At 30.8% G+C, this 21,644-nt stretch overlaps 1 protein-coding gene across 1 annotated transcript in view; it reads right to left on the bottom strand.

Annotated features, from left to right (window-relative positions):
• Window positions 1-13,215: 13,215 nt before the first annotated feature.
• Window positions 13,216-21,644, bottom strand: part of LOC134728241 (uncharacterized) — a 35,714-nt gene continuing 27,285 nt past the window's right edge. The window contains exons 4-6 of the mRNA XM_063592780.1: window positions 20,508-20,604; window positions 16,635-16,799; window positions 13,216-13,518 (exon numbers count right to left, since the gene is read on the bottom strand). Coding sequence (XP_063448850.1) covers window positions 13,274-13,518; window positions 16,635-16,799; window positions 20,508-20,604 — 507 coding nt within the window. The 3' untranslated portion in view covers window positions 13,216-13,273. The remainder of the gene's footprint in view (window positions 13,519-16,634; window positions 16,800-20,507; window positions 20,605-21,644) is intronic.

Genomic DNA, 21,644 nt, shown 5'->3' with positions numbered 1-21,644 from the left:
CCAGACAACGAACTATATGTGAGGGTGTGCAGGTATCAAGAATCAGTTATACTGGACAAAAGAAGGTTTCACACAGAGGACAAGCTACTTCAATTGGACTGTATTTAAACTTAAACCAGTGGAACTACCTGGAGAGACTTCAGAATGCCAAAGACAAGTCCATAGATAATGCATTAAATGTAACACTTCATAAAAATATTGAATAAAATTAAAAGTTTTGTCTGTGATTCATTTCTTTCCATAGATTTCTTTTAGATCCTTGACTGAGGCTGACTATTTTGTTAAGGTCAAATATACAAGATGTCTGATAACAGTTACCTGATACCTAAATTTCAACCTTTTTCTCAGGATTTTTTTTTTGGTCATGTTTACAAAAAACACATTGATTTAGAATAATTATCTTTCCAAATGTTTGCGAGGACAAAGAAACACAAGTTTTTCCAGGATTTTCAGTTCTGATGGCACCTGAAGTAATAAAAGTTCATTTGAAACGGATGTAAATGAAATTATATTGTTGATGGCTTCTCTTTTCAAAGAACATATACATGTTGCACCATATGTCACTTAAAACAAAACAGCAGGTTAGAAAATCTGTGTTATTAAAAGTAGGTAATTGACTCAGCAGGTACATAAGCATAAACCTCTTACAACATACCAAACATCAAAACATGTGAAATATCAATTATAGGGTAATTAACCTCAAAGTCAGCTTGTGAAATAAATGAAAACATTTTCATAACAATTTTTATTTTCATTCAATAAAATTAATGTAAATTTTTAACAAACAGTATTTTGATATCTAAAACATGTAAAGGTATATTTTCATATAAAATGAGCACAACATTTCAATAAAAAATATTGAAGATGGAAAAAATGAAAAGGGGTGAAAAATTGAAATTTAATGACAACAGTTGACCTGAATGATAACTTGAATAAAGAAACTTTGGAATATCATTTTCAGTGAACACTTTTGTTTTCAAAGTATTTAAGATTTTTTTAAAAATCAAAAATTTACAATGATTCAAAATACGAAATCATTCAACAAAAACCAGTATTTGTCCAGTGTAGGAAACCATACTTACTAAGATTTAATTTTAGAAAAACAACGAAAGGGAATCAAAAAAATATTCAAACAAAGAATGACTAGTTATTAACTTTATCAATGCATGAGAAATGATTATTAAAATGAGGACACACATTTATACACTAGAAATTATGTTTCAAACATTTAATTCTCATCAGTAGTGCTTGTAATATGCAAAGAAATAAATGACTAGTTGTGAGTGTATTTTGATACTATATATATATAAAAGTTTGAGGTAGTGGAGATAAAAGTTGAATGCAAACTATCACTATCAAGAACAAAAATCACAGATATACACAAAATTAATACTATAATGCAAAAACATTTAACAAGATAAAAAAAAACGACAATGTATAATAGTTTATTATATATTAAACATTTAAAAGAGTATGTTTGTATAAAATCAACACAATTAAAAAGTTTTGAAATGTAAATATGATAAAAGTGAAACTCGAAAAATATACCTGGAATAATATAGAATGTATGAAAATGAAAAAAAAGTTATGGGAAGATTCAGGTTTTTGTTTTTTTATAATAATAAAAGTTCGAAAATTGTTGAATGAAAGCAATAAATTACAACTTGTTTCAAATCATCCTACAAGAAACCAGTACTTTACAAACCTTATTGAAATAAAGTATAGTTAATACAATCAACAAAAATGTTTGAAATTGTGCAGATGAATGAAAACAACCACAACAAAGATCACAGATATGCAAATCATTCAACCAAAACCAATACTATCATGATAATATGAATATTGAAACAAATGATAAATTTTAATATGTCTTAGAAACAATAATATGTGTATGAAATTCTGAATAGAAATGACCGGTAATAAAGTTTAACCAAGGCTTCCAAAAAGAAAGTTCTGCTATTATCATGTTAAATTTCAACACTAACAATGTTAGCTAAAAGTTGAATGTCGTTAAAAACAAATCTAAATAATCTAACTACTACAATAAAAATCACAGATATACACATAATTAATAAGATCATAAACAAGAAAACACATGTGTCAATGTAAAGATATACATAGCATCAAAATAATTTGTCAATAAAAATAGAAGTACAACAGTCAGCAACCCTTTAACTTAGATTTATATACGATTGAAGAGGAAATAGAAACCTTAAACATTACTAGTTAATATAAATGTGAAAGTTGATTAGAATTACGGTTAACATTTATTTTTTCATATTGCCTTGCTGCCTTACTTTATTTGCATTTTAAACACACCTCCATTGCAAAAAATCCATTAAAATTTAGTTAAGAAAAGGTTGACCTCTTAAAAAAAGGCTATATAAATCTCATACTTACACACCAGAAATAAACTTAAAAATGGAATTTACTGAACTCATCGACGAAACACTGATTGCCATGCAGTACATAGAATCGTTAGATATGCTCTATGTTCCCTGTGGGTTGTGCGAGCAGGACAGGGTTAGCAAACAAGAGGTAGTGGCACTCAATGAGTGGAGTTTCTACAACACTTCTCCTGTAGATAGAGAATTTGCGGCCTTATACCACACACTGTTACACAGTGATGTGTTTACTAGTAGATTGATGTTACACTTTAAGGACGCTAGAACTGTTTTGTCGTGCTATTTGCTAGGCGAAAAACTCCATGTAGAAAATGAATAACATGGATTAAGGATCATGGCCATAGCAGATGGTATGCTGACGCACAGGTAAGTTTAAATATTTAGTCTATTTACACGGTTGCGTACTCTTTGTGACCTTCTTAGTTGTTGTTGAGGCTGAATTGGTTGCACTTGAGGTTGCATGGGTTGCCCCTGAGGTTTTATGGGTTGTCCCTGAGGTTGTATGGGTTGTGCCTGAGGTTATATGTGTTGCCCCTGAGGTTGAATTGGTTGTCCCTGAGGTTGTATGGGTTGAGCCGGAGGTTGAATTGGTTGTCCTGGGGGTTGCATGGGTTGCCCCTGAGGTTGCATGGGTTATCCTTGAGGTTGAATTAGTTTCCCCTGAGGATCTTCATTCAGTACATTAAAAATCCATTCGACCCATCTACAGCCTTTCAGAATACCAACCATCAGAGATAACATCATAATGATGAGTTATAGGGTTGCTAACTATTGTGTTTGTATTTTAATGCAAATGTAAAAACATTTTAGACACTATCAGCATCCTGGCATGAGTTAAAGGAATCCTCATCATCACTACTCACTTCTATGGAGCTTTTCATTTTCATTTTCTTTCCCCTCAATTTTCCCATTCTTTCTGAGAATGCTTATTGTCTTGTTTGTCCCCTATATGGTTTTTTTTTTTTTTTTTTTTTGATACATTTTACAATTTCCCATGTTGTAAAGGCTACTGTTGCTATCAAATAAAAAAACTACAACAATTATAATAATGCTCTTCAACTTTCTGTTTTATTTAATCTTTTAAATTATCACTGATCAGTTTTGTATAGAGAAAACACACTTCTGGGGTAGAGAAAAAACATAATCTTTGATAAGTATATATATGGGAAGAATTTTTTTTATAGAATTCTTTCTTTCCTTTTTCATGTCAATCTTCATGTATGTTTGGTATGTTTGGTATGATTGTTGTCTAAATGTAAGCTACATGTGTACAAATGTATACCATATATAATGCATGTAAATAATAACAACAAAATCTTTTCATTCTCCATTGAAATACCTCATCGGTTAAACATGTTGATCGAGTAGGACATTTTTTAATACCAACAGTAAAAAAGCATGTTAAGAATTGAGGTTAATCACCTTATTCCCATACTTAAAAACAAATATGGAAATGAATAATAAACATGATAAATAGTATACTAACCTAAGAGAGATGCTGTTAATCCCAAAATCCATAAAATCTGATCTTTCATAAGTATATGTATTATAATCCTGGTACTTTTGATAACTACTTTCACCTAAAGAATATTTCAGAAATGAAATGGCTACAGCATATATGCAGCAACCACTGTGTCAACACAGGGCTATAATCAATGTATCAGAGATGAATGTATATAGTGGTGATAACAGTGAAGAGGAGCTTCTTCCAGAACCCATCATACCTGATAGTTCTTCAACAGATCAGTAGCAAAGGTACATATATATATATTTTTTCAACACCTATTTACATTTTAGTATAATCTTTTTCTTTTCTTTTTTTTTCCTTCAAGAATATTGGAATTTGGATGGAAACCAAACAAGAAACTGTTGGTTTATCAGTTCGAATGTGTGTGTATTGTCCACTTTATACCTAAATGGTTGAGATAAGTTTCAAGCGGGGTTAAAGTACCCGAAGAAAGCACTTGAATCATTACACACATATCTACAGTTGTTCTAAAAACAAAAACAAAAAAAACAAAAAAAAGCAAACGAAATAAAAACATGAAAAAAAATAATGAAATGACAATTTAAAACAAGGACAAAGTCTCTGTTTCATCTAAAAATACTATTCTCGCAACATTATATGTGAATGATGAATTGTATCAAATATATTTATGTTTACAGATGTTTATTAAGTAAGTGCTTACCTGTTTGTCCTCAATATAGGAAGGAACACATGTTGGTGCGGATGTTGATGAAGATGTAGATGCAAATAGAAAAGATGCTGATGTAGCCAAAGCTGATGCTGTCATAGGTGATGCAGTCAAAGCTGAGATATCCATAGATGAGAGCATACCTGTCAATACAACTGATGAGGAGTCCTGTGATGAACTGAACATCTACAAAATATAAATAAAATATATATTTAACTTATCTTATTCCTAATTGTTTTTGAATACACAGCTACTTTTGCATAGGTACTATTTCTGTACTAAAAATATGAAGTACTGGAAATTTACTTTTAATATTTAGTACTATTTCTTTACTTTAAAATTATTGTAATATTGAGGTACTTGTATTTTACAGTACTTGATTTGTATTAAATATTTTGGTACAGAAATAATACAATATTCCATGTGTGGAAATCATAATTTTAAGAGATTTGAAATAGAAAAACATTCAAAATGCTGAAAATGTAAAGGTAGTAGACCAAAAATCTGTAGTACCTTAATTTCAAGTACAAATTAAGTACTGTAAAATACAGGTACCTAAATATTACAATAATTTTAAAGAAAGAAAATAGTACTGAATATTAAAAATAAATTTCAAGTACTACATATTCTTAGTACAGAAATAGTACCTATGCAACAGTAGCTGTGGATAACAGAAAAATAATATATAGATGCAGCAAAATGTCACAATTGATACATATATGTGTCAACATTTAATGAAAATACATTCAGAGGGTCATATTCTTGTATTCAATTTTTAAAACTAAACAATATTGTCTATTGAACTTTCACAGAGAAAAAAGAAAGTAAGAAACATTAAGAAAAAACCTCTCCAGCATTTTTGAGATAGTAAACATTAATTATGAATAAGATGTGGTATGATTGTCAATGAGACAACTCTCCACAAGAGACCAAATATAGATCACTGTACGACCTTCAACAATGAGCAAGGCCCATACCGCAAAATCAGCTACAAAAGACCTCGAAATGTCTGTTTCCTACTACCTGACCGTTTCTAACATGTTCTAATGTGTTTTTCACTGGACCCTCAACATTTTATGTGGGTAATAGGGAGTTGGGGAGAATTGCTTGTTGAGAACTACACCATGATACCTGGAAACACATGTGTACTTTTTAGTTTGAACATGCTATACGAGACTTTCGAATATCTATATCAATGATATTAAAAACTGATCATGTCATCATGTTTATTTTTTTTTCATCACATTTTATCAAGTTGTATTAAACATTATTATCATACTTGACTTTTTATACTAATGTATGCAATGTATATGTTTGCATTTTGTTTGATTTCTCATGATGAGGGCCTCAGGGAAGATTAGTTATATAGCTAACTGTGTAACCCTCTTAAAATAAAGTATTGTTGTTGTTGTTGTTGTTGTTCAACATACATACAAACTGACTATGGGGACAGCTAGTTATAAAAACAAAAACAATAAAACCTATAATTTAAACTTACATTTTCACAGTTTTGTCCATTTACAATGACAATGGAGGGGTTCTTTGCATCAATTCTTTGACATAATTCCATAGATCCGCGATCAATCTTAACCTGATCGACTATCCCAAACACAATTAAAGTGGATTTTATGTTAAACGTGTCGAAGTTTATTGTTTTGATGAGTTTACCCTGGTACACATAGACTTGACTGTAATGAGTTCTAGAAAAGGTACAGGAATATCCAGTAGGGATATAATCCAAGTCTTGCTCGACCTTACACACATTTTTGATGTCCAGGACATCACCATAACATGTCACAATCAAAATCAACAAATTTTGAAGACAACACCAAGTAAACCATGCATATCCCATTTTAACCTTTCTACCTAAATTTGTAAATATCAACTATAACCATGAAATAAGTGTTCTTATTTAGCTATATGCAGTTAAAGATTGATACAAGCAAGCATTTGATTGGATGTTATTGCCTTACTGAGAAAACAATTCTTCAATTTTGTTATTTATAGCACAAATGAATAAAAGGGGAACAACTCAATGTTTTCAAAAAATTTTTTCATACAAAGAGGAACAACTCAATGTTTCACTCACCACTTTTATTACTATAGTCTGTTTCATGCATGTTCTGGAAAAGAAAAGAAAATACAATTTAAATACATGTATATAAAAAAATCTGAATAATAATATTCTGTAGTTCTTCAGTTGGGTCAACATTACCATTATAGATGTATTACCTTATCATTTTAAAAATTAAACAGTAAAAGAAAAAATATGCACATTACTTGACGTACATCATGAGACATTGTACTTAAATTAATCATAATACCTTCAAAAACAAAATATCCAGCAGTAAAATCTGTTTTCACCTCCTCACAAGTCAATTTGTACAACTTTGACTCTTGGTTTAATTTGCCATCTTTATCATTATATTGAACCTGCAAAATTAAATAATACTATATAGCAATATATTTTATATATGGTTAAATATTGATATTTTCGATATTATTCTTGAAATATTCATATCGCTGAAGACATTTTACAATTATATGTGTGATGACAGAAAGTGTCAATGTTCTGTTTTTCTGCTCATTTGAAAATATCCAACACCTATCCTTTCAACATGTTCTATTGGCACTCTGGCTCCCCCTACCTCCAAAACAGATCATCGTTATATTAATATCATCATTCAACAAAACTGCTTCCAATGATATAACTTCCAAATTAAGGAAAACTTTATTCAATTAAATAATCTTTTGTATAACCCTTATCGTCTTCATACACCAAACAAGAGAAAAATGGAAGTTATTGCTATTTAAATAATTAATATAAGTTCTTATAATATAAGTGCACTTAATCATACATAAAAAAAATACATGCAACCCATACTGTGACCATCAATACACCATTAATAACACCAAGTAATTGCTAATATTATCTGCATGCAGGTCCGATTTAATAGTAAAACTGGGTTTCACATTAATGATATACATTGTATGAATTTTATTCCTGGAAAATAGAGTAGGGTAGAATTTTTAATGTGTCCCTGTAGATTTGATGTGATAAGTCTGTGTCATTGTTTTGTTATTTTCTTGCAATAAAGAATAATGGATACTCATACAACTTTTTTTTCTACACACAACTATTCAAAATATTGTAAAATTTATGAAAAATATATTTATATAGGAAGATGTTGTGTGAGTGTCAATGTACGGCCTTCAACATGGAGCCTTGGCTCACACTGAACAACAAGCTAAAAAGGGCCCCAAATTTACTTGTGTTAAACCATTCAAACGGGAACCCAAAGGTAAAATTTACTATATTCAATATTACAAAATAAAAACTAAGTGTTATAGAAACCTTTGATGCAACCTGAAACAAATACAATTAATCATTATTATATACACCAAACAAGACCTTGTTGATTACGTAACTTTAATTTAAATCAGGATTTGATTTAATTAAGTGATTACGAGTGGCATTACCTTAGTTCACAATCATCAGACAATTGTTGAATAAACAAACGACTAATGATTTGATTAATGAAGTCATTATGATGAGTTTTATTTTATAGGTTCCAGTGGACTGTAAATATATTTAGATATTCTGTGCATGAACTAATAAAAATAAAATCGCAATGACATTCGAAGTTAAAGTTATCATGGAAAATAACTTCATATTTCAAAATATGCTGAAGCTGACAACCAGCGTCACAATAACACTCATTTTCGTATCGATTTAAAATAGTTCTTTAACTGGTACTCCCATGCAATACTTCACTTACCTGTTGTCATCCATCATGGGACACTTTTTGCAAATTCCATTTATACTGTGAAAATGTGTCACAAATTCCTCCAAAATCAATATAGTAATTTCATATTTTATTAACTAACTATGTTCGTGACACATCTACTGCGCAGAAGCATGACATGTCTGCTTCAATTTCGTTGTATGCAGTTGGAAATTCACTGCAAAACAATAACAATGAAAATATAAATAATTTCGTATTGGATGTCACTGAATCAGATTTAACTGAAGCTCAGTATGATTATGTTGTTCAAAGTATTCAACAGTGAGAGGCTGAATTACACCCTCTTTCCGACTAAACCAACAGAAATTATTCACTTCTAATAAGCACCCTATTGTGTTGAATAACTGTTATGTCACCATTTACAATATTTCATAAAGTTCATGTTTTGAACATTTATAGTTGACACTGATTACGAGTGGCATTACCTTAGTTCACAATCATCAGACAATTGTTGAATAAACAAACGACTAATGATTTGATTAATGAAGTCATTATGATGAGTTTTATTTTATAGGTTCCAGTGGACTGTAAATATATTTAGATATTCTGTGCATGAACTAATAAAAATAAAATCGCAATGACATTCGAAGTTAAAGTTATCATAGAAAATAACTTCATATTTCAAAATATGCTGAAGCTGACAACCAGCGTCACAATAACACTCATTTTCGTATAGATTTAAAATAGTTCTTTAACTGGTACTCCAATGCAATACTTCACTTACCTGTTGTCATCCATCATGGGACACTTTTTGCAAATTCCATTTATACTGTGAAAATGTGTCACAAATTCCTCCAAAATCAATATAGTAATTTCATATTTTATTAACTAACTATGTTCGTGACACATCTACTGCGCAGAAGCATGACATGTCTGCTTCAATTTCGTTGTATGCAGTTGGAAATTCACTGCAAAACAATAACAATGAAAATATAAATAATTTCGTATTGGATGTCACTGAATCAGATTTAACTGAAGCTCAGTATGATTATGTTGTTCAAAGTATTCAACAGTGAGAGGCTGAATTACACCCTCTTTCCGACTAAACCAACAGAAATTATTCACTTCTAATAAGCACCCTATTGTGTTGAATAACTGTTATGTCACCATTTACAATATTTCATAAAGTTCATGTTTTGAACATTTATAGTTGACACTGTTTTTTTCATGATTCTGTTTATATTGCACATGAATTACTTATTTTGCATAGTGTTTTATTTATCAAAATTAAATGTTTATCAATCTTGCACATTTAGTTTATTCACATAACATTTTTGTTGTGGTATAATTCCTAATGAGATTATGTTTTTATACACAAATGCTAATTATGCATAAACATGTTTATGGATGACAGCTTACTACTTCTAGTAAAACAAAAGATTTCCTTTGACCTGTTCAGAGAGATATAATCAAAATCTATTCGGTGTAATTAAACAAATATATCATGTTATGGAGGGGTATTTGCGAAAAATACCAGTCTTGGAACCAAATTTCCCTCGCCATGCGGCTCGGGTAATTTTACAGTCCCTCGACTGGTATTTTTTGCAAATACCCCTCCATAACATGATATATCTGTCAAAATTCTATTTTGAACCGGAGTAAACTATGAAAAAATGACGAAAACGTCACAGTCACATGAAAAAATTATGTCTATGAGATGTTAAAATAAACAACGTCAGCCAATCAGGAGACGCGTAACATCCTCAATTAAATTATATGATGATAACTGATGTTCGTCACAATTAGGATAGTTTACATAGATAAAAAGAAGTATAAAACTTTTCGCTTTTTCAATTTTTTTTTGGGATAACAAACAGTAAATTTCGTCTTATCTATTAAAATCAAAACCTTAGGCTTTCCTTCCTTTCTGAAATTTATTTGTATTCAGTCAGACAGGAATTAATGCGGTACAAGTTAAAACATGTTCTTTCTACCCAATAAGAAATAAGCATCACTTCTTGGTGTAAATCCATTGGACAGATGACATTTGAATCTCTTGTTTTGGAATGAAAATATAGTGAAATAATTAGTAAATAGACAAAAAGATCTGTATGATTTGTAAATACAAAGGACAAGATATTAAAACCAGGGATTCTTGTGCTGTTTTTGTGTGCTTTCCTTGGTTGTTTTACGTTTTACGTTTTTGTTTTTATTCTGTTGTTAGTATGTCAAAATGTACTATTGTTTAGTTTATTTGTGTATTTGAATAAAGGCAACAGTAGTATACCGCTGTTCAAAACTCGTAAATCGATGTAAAAAAAAAATATCGGGGTAACAAACTAAAACTGAGGGATACATTAATTATAAGAGGAAAACATTCTCTGTCCTAAACGTTCTCTGTCCTAAACGTTCCTGCATTCATTGTTTTAACTGTATCCCGCAATTGAATGTGACCTACCGAATTAGACTATTTACCGGATTTGTTATCACATAAGCAACACGACGGGTGGAGCAAGATCTGCTTACCCTTCCGGAGCACCTGAGATCACCCCTAATTTTTTTGGTGGGGTTCGTGTTGTTTATTCTTTAGTTTTCTATGTTGTGCTGTGTGTGCTGTTGTTTGTTTGTCCTTTTCATTTTTAGCCATGGCGTTGTCAGTTTGTTTTAGATTTATGAGTTTGACTGTTCCTTTGGTATCTTTCGTCCCTCTTTTAATGTTGTTTATTTGGTGTTACAGTGTAACATGTGTAATCCGACACACTAGGAACCAGATTGCACTGTATATTTAACATTCCCAAAAAAGGGGGCGAGGTTTGGCTAGCAAACTCAGGTTCAACTCACCATTTTTCTCACAATGTCATGTACCAAGTCAGGAAAATGGCAGATGTTTTCTTATAGCTCTTTTCTGTCTGTGTTGCATTGTCGTTAGTTTATTGTTGCACTTCAGTGTTTCTGTTGTTTTGTTATTTTCCTCTTATAGTGTATGTGTTTTCCTCGGTTTTATGACTTTCGAACAACTACTGTTGCTTTTCTTTATCCATACTATGTTTTTGATGCTTATAGACTATTAATTATTGAAGATATTTATGTGTTGAACCTAACTATGGAACATTTTTTACCATATGAAAAAACGTGTGGAATTTGCCTTATCATTTTAACGCTAGAAAAAAAACATAAAAAAGAGACACTTGTGATAAATCCTTCTCTTAATTTCTTGGAATGGCGATGCTGCGTCGACGATACTTGTTTATTTAACAATTACATTAACAAGGAGATGTGGTATCACTACCAATGTTTAAAATAAGTCAATAGACTTAATGACGAGAATGAAAACAACTATACCGTTCGGACTAAAACAATAAGTGAAAACCAATACAGTGTGGAAAGGGTCATATTACCCCGGCAGTCCAAAACGTTAAACAATTCATATGAATTAACCAACAATTTGCTTTACGCTTAAAACAATAAATGAAAATCAGAGGCAGACAACAGCAAAATGTCATCGACCGGATGTATATATGGAAGAAAACAATAGACTTAAAGTTGAGTCAACTAACAGTTGACAGACAATAGCAAGAAATAAAAAAGAATGCGTCTATCTGTCATTTTATATAGATGAACCGGAAACAAAATGAATGTCCATGGAAACAACCATCCAGATGATACTTTAAGAAGAGGAACAGTAATAAAAGCTTTGTTTCTTTGTTGTTTTTGTTTTGTTTTTGCTGTGCACATACAAATCCTTCTTTTTTTTTTATACCAGTATATATAAGCAGAACAATTCGTCGTAAACTTGGATTATACTTTACGCGTAATCAACATACAGCTCTTACCGGTTTGTTATAACACCATTTAAAACACTAAACTAATTGTTGCCGCAAATTTCAACTATCACATAAAGCAACCGTATTGAGATCTCTCATTTTGATCATCAACTGTGTCACAAAAAACCCTTTTTGACGAAAAAAAATGGCCTTATTCGTACAAAAAACGAAAAAGAGGTACAATAACAGCCTTTTTAGTTTATGACATAGCAACAGAGAAAACATATGCAAAGTTGTCAAATTTATATTAATTATATTTAAAAATGAATATGTTTGGGCACATAACTGCATAAAGATCACTTGTGAAGTCACATTTGACGTAATACACGTTCACATTTACATAACATACCTTTAGCAGCTATTTAATATATGTTTTTTGCCAAAATATATATTGGTAACAGTTATCACCTAGAAATAAATTTTACACAAATTATATTTTTGTAAAATACATTTTGAATCATAGGTGAAGTTGTTGCTCATATCAAAACAGCAATGACAAGATATTAAAATGAGACTGTTAAGCAGATTTGATATTTATGACGTAATTTCAAAAGTTTAAAGTCTTTATGCTAATATGAAAGAAAAAAAAGAAAATATAAGTACTAATATCCGACAGACTAATGTCGTATAAACATCTGAAGTAGGTTATTTGAAAGGTTTGAAATTACTTTTTAAACACATATTGACTAGGACCAAAAACATCAACTGGTCAAACCTCCTCCTTTATTAACTGATAAATGATATCATCACTATTTTACTATAACCAGTCTTCACTATCGTTATTGATATGTCTATGATTTTTGTTAAATGCAAATTCGTTTATCTTTTACGTTTACTAGCTGAGTGCGATAAAATGTAAGCTATCTTTAAACTGATGTTTTACCTACAGACTTAACAAGATGTAACATGAGCGAGACGATTAGCAAGTATCAAAGCAAGTTTCATACTAGAATTTAGATCGTCAAAAATACCAAAAGCATACCTAAAATGCAAAGGACGTGCAATTATTTCCTGCTCAATAACAAACAAATTATACAATGCAATATAAAATGTTTCAAATAAATATTTTATTATAACACATATTAATTTACATGCGTATACAATTAAAGTCTCCTAATCATCATTGAAGACGACTTCATTGAATACCAGTTATTCTTCCAATAGTACCAAGATATTCCTTTGAAGCTTGTCTTTCCTCCTTCAATATATACCCCATTCAGGCTTGAATATCCACAGTTTTTATACCACCATGCACCCTGTCTGTATATACCACAATTGTTTGTCCCTGAATCGTTGTCCCTGTCTTTGGTAGTAAAGGCTTGACCATTATGGCATTCCAGGCTGTCTCCTGTTAAGATTAAAAAATCAAGACATCAGAAAAGAACATTATTTTTAAACATGTTTTCACAAGCCTGTAAAATTTACTTCACTTAAGAATTAAGTTTTGATAAAGCAAAATGTAAAATCACAAACATACTAAACTTCGAGGAAAATTCAAAACGGAAAGTCCCTAATCAAATGGTAAAATCAAAAGCAAAAAGAAATCAAACGAATGGATAACAACTGTTATATTCCTGACTTGGAACAGGCGTTTTTTTATGCAAACAGATCGAGCTGTGTAAAATAATAAATGTTAGTCACTGTGTATATCTTTGCCACCGGAAATTGGGTACCAACGAAGCGGAGAGGAAGAAACAAATCAATAAACAAATAAAGAATTCCTTTAATTTAGACCATTTCTATCGTTATCGCTTCGGAAACGATTTACTGATGTATAAAGCTTTAATTTTTCATACCAACAAGTAGCAAACAAACAAAATTTTTTGTGTAATACTCCGAAACGGTGCACTTGATACCATAAGATTTCAATCGCCCTCCAGAAAATTGCTCCACAAATTTTCATTCTTTTTCCTGACAAATCTTTTGATTATGATAGTGTGACTTCATATTACTAAACTTTGCTCTCAAAAAGACGTTTTCTAAAGAATATCGGTAAAAATGAACCAAGCATAGGGTACGGCAACTTGCTGCTGTTGACATATTTACAGTGCGGCAACTTGTTTTCCAACTGTATGGCATCTTGATAGTTTTATGATATGTATACATGCCTTGTTTTTGACGAAATAATGTTATAAGTTTAAATATACCTAATTATAAGTCAAATTCAATAAAATGTAATTCCACTGACGGCATTGTAGGTCAAAGTACATGTTCTAAGGTAACACATCATCAAGCTTTGGTCTAAATATCAAGCTTTCCCTTTCATTGAAGACAAAAAAAACGTTGCCACATTTTCCTCGCACAAAGAGTGTTAAAGAACTATAGACAAACGCGCAGTAGATGCATGGCGGATTTTAAAATGCATAAATACTATGACCATATAAACTCAATTTCTCTAATTCTATGGAAATTTATCCCTTTCCGAACCCATTGTATAAAACAAATTAATCAACGTGCGATTGCCGGTGATCTCAAAAGATCATTGGAAGATTTTAAGGGTCATAAACCTTTTAGCTAACTTGATGAATCAAAATATGCTAACAGGTGTTAATGAAATTGACAACTTTGTGAAATGTGAAAGGCACTCGAAGGAAATTTTCCTTTAGGGTGCAATCAACAGTTTTTTTCTATGACGTCATATTTTGAGGGACCATGTATAAGTGACCCTTAGTGGTGGACTGATTAATAAAGATACCTGTATAAAACTAGATATCACTGGAATCAGAATGTTCTCTAGTTTATAATGGAATAAAAAAAAGTGTACTTTTAATAGTATAAAAAAGTTTTATCCAGAGAAACTGGGAAAAACATTGCCTAATTTAAGCTTAAAAAACCTGAAATCAGGTCATGTGCACACCCCTGAAGACATGATACCTGCACATTTTTCATAATCAAAGTTGTATGAATTTCATAGATTTTTACCTGGTCTTTCAAAAAATTCATGCTTCAGGCTACGTTCGCCTCCTCCGAAAAGAGCTACAGTGGCTGCAAATAAGTTTTGAATTTTCACTGCCAAAAAAACCGACTGTTTAGAGTGTTGTCTCCCCTCAAAACATGAATATTTAATCTAATTTTTTAAATTATTTTAATCATTCAACCTGTTTTAATTGAAGTTAATTAACATATCTTTACAACCAAATACAAAAAACATGATACTTTTTACCAATTATGTTGATAAAAAGGGACTTCCTTCCATGTCTCTTTTTAGTTGGGGAATAACCCCTAGTTTTTTTTTTATACGAAACTGTTTATAGCACCCTTAACAAAAAAAGAAAATTAATTTTATATCATTAGAGACACAGATTCTCACATAGTTACTCGTGGATTATCGGATTTATCCATTCTCTATAGTTAGATCATAAATTTTTAATTTAACTATCTCAATTGGATAAATCCGATAATCCACTGGTATCAATGTAAGAATCTATATTTAACCAGCTTCAGATCAAATTTAAAAGTATTCGCCTTTATCATAATCAAAGAATAGTTGTCGGAAAACAAGTCCATGTACAAAGTGTTGTGTCAAATTTCAGACTATCAGCAAACAGGAAGTGGATACCTGACAGATGTAAATATTGCTGACACGCCAGAAATCACAAATCAATTTTAAGATAAAATATAAGAGTTTTCGCTTTATTAGAAGACATACACAGTGTGTCCGTGTAAAATGAGTGTTGTAAAACAGGAGCGGAAATAACCAGAGGGACATTAAATTTCTTACATTGAAAATAAACTGACAAAGCCATGGCTAAAAAGGAAAAAGACAAACAGACAAACAATGGTACACAAATAATACAAATATAGTGTAAATTAAGTATTTTAAAATTTCAAACTATCGCCAAAAAAGACGTAGCTGCATGGCAGAAGTAGAAACTACTCGCACGGTTCCACTTAACATTATCAAGCTGCAGACAAAATTTTCATTTAGATTAGATTTTACAAACCACTACGTGAATGGCTACTCTAACCTGTTTACCTGAGCATACCTGATAACGACCACTAAAGGAAAACATATATTTTGCACAGGCATCGGTGTCCTGTGTTAATTCTACTTAAGCCGAACAAACATGCCCTAATTTGTCAAAAAGAAAAATGTGTCTTAAAGTCTATCGTTTAATTTGCCGTAGAAGATGCCAGATTTGAAGAACGAAGTTATATTAGTTGTTTCGATAATAAAAAGAATGGTTCATAAAATGGATGAAAAACACAAATACGATCTATTTGTGTTAAAGGGACTATCAATTGTAAGTAGTAACCACATTGGAGAAATTTCAACTCTCAAAATGTTTGATAACAAATGAATAGCTTACACTGTATATTTTACACATCATTATGTACTTGGTACACATTGACAAAAAATGTCTCTATGGTTAAGCACATAAGGGTGTTGTCATTGCGGTTTCGGGTAATCCATTTTAAGTTGGTTTTTTTATTGCTATTGTTTCGTAATAAATCATAACTTACCAGCATTCCCACTGTAACCAGAAACAGTTAGTATATAGTTGGTAGAGGCATCACCAACAGAAAACGTTATATATCTGGCATAAGCTTTGTAACCATCAAAATCGGAGATGTCTACTCTTAGTTCATAATTGGCCTGCTTAGTCAATGTATGTATCTTTTGGTTGCCTAAAACAGATCACTAAATGAGAGTTGTGGAATAAGCGTGTGAGGAAAATCTGTTGAACTTAAATATAAGAATCATTACAACAAAACAAGGCTTTGTCTATATACTTTGTGGATTTGTTTGTATTAAATGCTCATGAACTTCCTCCTTGGTTTGGTCTTTTGATTTGTTTTATTAAAGCGCCACTATTGAATCGTATTCAATTGAATCGCGCGTCTGACAAACCGAACACTGAGCCTGGTCTTTGTTGATTTTTTAATTTAAAAAAAACGAAAACTGAATGAACAGACAGCAATCAGGACAGTGCCTCGGATTTACTTAACCCTCTTATCACTTGGGACAATAGTGTACGACACCACCACATTATAAAATGATAAAACAGCCACAATAAAAATATTATGTAAAGAGTGCTGATCTTATTTTGTCGAAACTTATCCAAAAACTGCAAACAGTAAACCAAAGATACCAAGACCTCAGCCGATATTACTACCTGTTACTGAATGCTAGTTTGAAGAAGATTTCAACTACTAAAAAACATGCTTACCAGACTAAAATAGTATTTGAATCATCAAACTTTGTTACGTTTTAAGTTGAATCTATTCGTTTACAATTTTTACCTTACTAGTATATTGTCTTCATTTGTTAAGTCGTCCTCGTACTTGTTATTTTTAACGTCATAATCTTTTAATCTGTTGATTTCGACTTATTCTTTGTTACACAGGTCGTTTCTTATTTTTAAGGCATTTGGAATACCATCAATTCGAATGGTATTTTTGAGACTTCTATCTAACTTATTTCAGTTGTATATAAAGTGGAAATTTTAAAGCATATAAACAGGAAAAAAGCTCGCATCAAACTCGTTTAACTTGTTCGATTCGCTCGTGTATGTAACATTGTATTTGATTTTTGCGAAACAATTCTCTGTATTACTGAAAAATTATTATACCAGGGTATTCAATATCACAAACTACAAATTGACTAGTCAAAACATTTATCAAATTTTATCATCGATACAAGAACATACTTAGTAATTTTAAATCAACATGCAGACATCTTATACGTTCAGATATTTCACATACAATATTTATAGTTATATTCTTTACAAAGCACAAAATGTCGGTATTCACCTCTAAATCTAATCAAACATTTAAACAGACTGATTACGAAGGGATAAAATTACGATACGGTTATCAGGTTATTAAGAATTGCATTTTTTGGTATTAATATTGATTCACTTATATATAGGGTCTTTGCATCGGAATAAATACTTTTATTCTAAAAAACCCTAACACGAGGGATTGTGCTTGATTTTCATATGATGAAGACATAACCTTTCAATCTGTTTAATTGAGGTCTGGAGCTGGCATGTCAGTAACTGCTAGTAGTCCTTCGTTGAATTTTGTATCGTCTTTTTGCCTAGTTTCCTTTATTACCTATTCTGACAATGGACTCGAACTTCTTTTAAACTGAGTTTTACTAAAATACGGTTATTGCTGTATGTTTCATTATTCTACATTGGCTAGACATGCTAGATGTAAGGGGATAGGGTTGAGATCTCACAATACATATTTAACTACACCGTAAGTTTGCGTCTGTCCAAATTCAGAAGCATTTGGTCTTTGTTAATCCTGTGTGTTTTTTTAATTTTAGTTCAATTATATATTTCGAAGTTTAGTATGACGTCCATTTTCACTGAAATAGTGCATACTTCAATTAAGGGGCCAGATGATGACCACCTCCAGTTGTTTTCTCGCTACGTTAAAGACCCAATAGTGACCTTTGGCTGTTACCTTCTCTTTGGTAGGATTGTTATCTCTTTGACATATTCCCCTTTTCCATTCCCATTCTGATCTAACATAAAAATACTTCATATTGAACCCGCATTTCAAGTGATAGGTTACAAATCAGACAAAAGTAGTTCACATTGAATATTTGTTAACCTTCGCTTGTTTTTATCATATCAAAGCTATCGTGATACACATCCATGCTACACAATAGGAATAGCATTGTCTATATTTTTACACTCTTTGGATCAAAAGAGTTTACTTTGTTGAAAACACGTGTTTAAAGAAGCTTGATATCACATTTAACAATGTAGATATATATATATAAATAGAAAATATGATTAGCTACCATAAAGATGAGAAATTTATAATAGTTATCCAAACTTTTTAAGCAAAAATAAATTCATTAAATATATAGTGTTTGTATATGTACGCTTGTCCTTTATTTATAGTACATGTAAATAAGGGAAATGGATGATGTCTATGTGGTAATTTTTATAAAATTTCCCGTTTACAAAGCTTTGAATTTTTCGAAAACTAAGGATTTTCTTATCCTAGGCATAGATTACCTTAGCCGTATTTGGCACAACTGTTTGGAATGTTGGTTCCTCAATGATCTACACCTTTGTTCTTGTTTGGCTTTATAAATATTTTGATATGAGCGTCATTGATGAGTCTTATATACTGGTGTACTAGATTATGATCCTGGTACTATTTATTCAATTAATATATTTGAATAATGCATAGCTGGTATTCAAATTAAACTAATGTCCTGTAATTTAGGATTTCATATTTTCAGTGATTGTATAAAACACGTACAATAACATTTTTACAACAAAACGGAATTTGGTAGGGATTTTACGATAATCAATTATCAATTGGTGGAATCCCTTATTTTACGAATGCATATACAAAGTGCAGATCCAGATAGTGCAATTTCACTGTCCTACGTGCAATACTGTTACTTAAAATAACGGACAGTAGGAAAACATATATTTGTGTGCGATCTGAAAATGTGGTTTAATTGATTTGAAGGTTTTTTCTTGTGAAAATTTCACAAGAATATGACCTTTTAATGTACCATCACAGAAAGTCCATCTAGGCGTTATTAGACAATCAACATGTAACTGAAAATATTATCTACATTATGAATGGCTCACATGTTGTTTTGTACCGAATGTTTCGTAATTTTAAATAAATGTCTGTTCACTTACTCCCATTGACATTGTGGGTATCAAAATTAAATCCTGGGCATATTTTTCAAGAGTTCATATTGAATTATAAGAATTGAGAATATTGCGTATTTCTATTGGACAATAAACGTTCTACTTAGGTTTAACTTACTGAATAGAATTGAAGGTTAACGAATAGTTTCACTTATTGCCACTAGAATATAAAGTAAAGACATTTGCATTGAAATTTTATGCAATTTTGGGCATCTTTATCTTCAGTTATCGAGCTTAACACTTCTTGGACACAAGACTGTTCCTGACAATGACAAAGAAATCATTCCGTTTTTCTTTATTTTCCATTTTGATAGGCGAACTTTACATAGGTATCTCTGCTGTCACTAAGAAACGCTACGGTCAAATGATAAGTGTCTTTTGCCATAAATAACTATGTCAAACCTTCATATCATTTCTGTATTTAAACAAGTAACTAACTTGTAATTTTTTTTCCTTATTTTAAAAGTTATAAACAGCCTTGTAGGACAGAAACAACTTGATCATTCATGATTTGATTGTTAACAGGCCATGACTCCACATGAGTGATATCATAAATTTTAATTAGCATGACAGTAACACATATTTCATGTTTTGTAAGCTGTATATACAACATTATTTAGAACATGGTACTAGGTATCCTAATGTCGAAATTCTAAAATAATAAGTCATATTTAGTTTTAAAAAATCAAAAAATATTTACCCAACCAAAATTCCGCCTCCAAATCTCCAAATCCATTTACATACGAATTCCAACCTCTATAAAAATCTGTCTTCCCGTTTAGTCTTCTCTGAAACATCTGATATAGAATATCATTATAAAAAACAGTTGAATATTCTTTTTAATAGAATGTATAGATGATTTCAAACCAGGAAACATGCGTGTATCAAAAATTGTTCTAAGACGAATAAAACTGTAAGTAAGAGAAGGTATATTTTGTTTTGGTGTACACTGGTTATTATTTACAATTTCTAAAAAAATTCAAATATATATTACTTTTTACATTTATAATTGTTATCTGCATTTTACGATTTCTGTCCATCCATTGGAACATAACACATGTTCGAGTGATTCTATAAACTTGCAACTGTGAATATTCACTTATATATGTTAGCAGCAATAAGTGAAATTAGGCATTAAGCTTAAATCCTAGGCAATAAGCTAACACCTAGGCATTAAGTTATTGCCTGAAATATTCAAGCATTAAGCTTATTTCCTAAAACCTGATGATGATTATTCATCCTATTGCCGAACATAATTTTAGGCAATAGGTAAACTCTGTAATTTATGCATACTTGGTGATTAATTCTTAATATAAAATCGTTTCTAAATTTTCATTTCTAATATGACATGTATAAATATACATTTAGTTGACAGATCTTCAAATTTAGTAACTTTATTTAGTAATTTTAGCAGTTAAAAAACAGAATTAACTCATATTTTTTTCTTGTTTTTGTGGTATTACAAAATGTTAAAAAGATTTTAAAAAACTGATTGTATCTAATCAAAGAAAAGACCCGGGGCAGATTTCATAGAGTTATTATAATATTTAATTTGTACACTACACTAGTTGAGCTGGTTGATACTGGTCAAAAGTAGACAAAATTAAGACATGATTTTTGCTCACCGTGGCCATTTTCTATTTTTTTTTATAAGATAAATAATTTTTCTTTGTTAACAGTTCCATAACAAAATGATTTTATCAAGTTTTCTTATTTTTAAATTATCATGATTATTACTTTACGCGTTTTAATATAAAAAAAAACATATTTTATTTGTAGTTCTATTTCCGGTCTCCTGTGGACAGTTGTATCAATAGCAATCATACCACATCTTCTT

Source organism: Mytilus trossulus, chromosome 8 (assembly GCF_036588685.1).
Source record: "Mytilus trossulus isolate FHL-02 chromosome 8, PNRI_Mtr1.1.1.hap1, whole genome shotgun sequence".
Classification (NCBI taxonomy): domain Eukaryota; kingdom Metazoa; phylum Mollusca; class Bivalvia; order Mytilida; family Mytilidae; genus Mytilus; species Mytilus trossulus.
The sequence above is the reverse complement of the archived record's forward strand: the minus strand, read 5'-3'. Positions and strand labels throughout refer to the sequence as shown.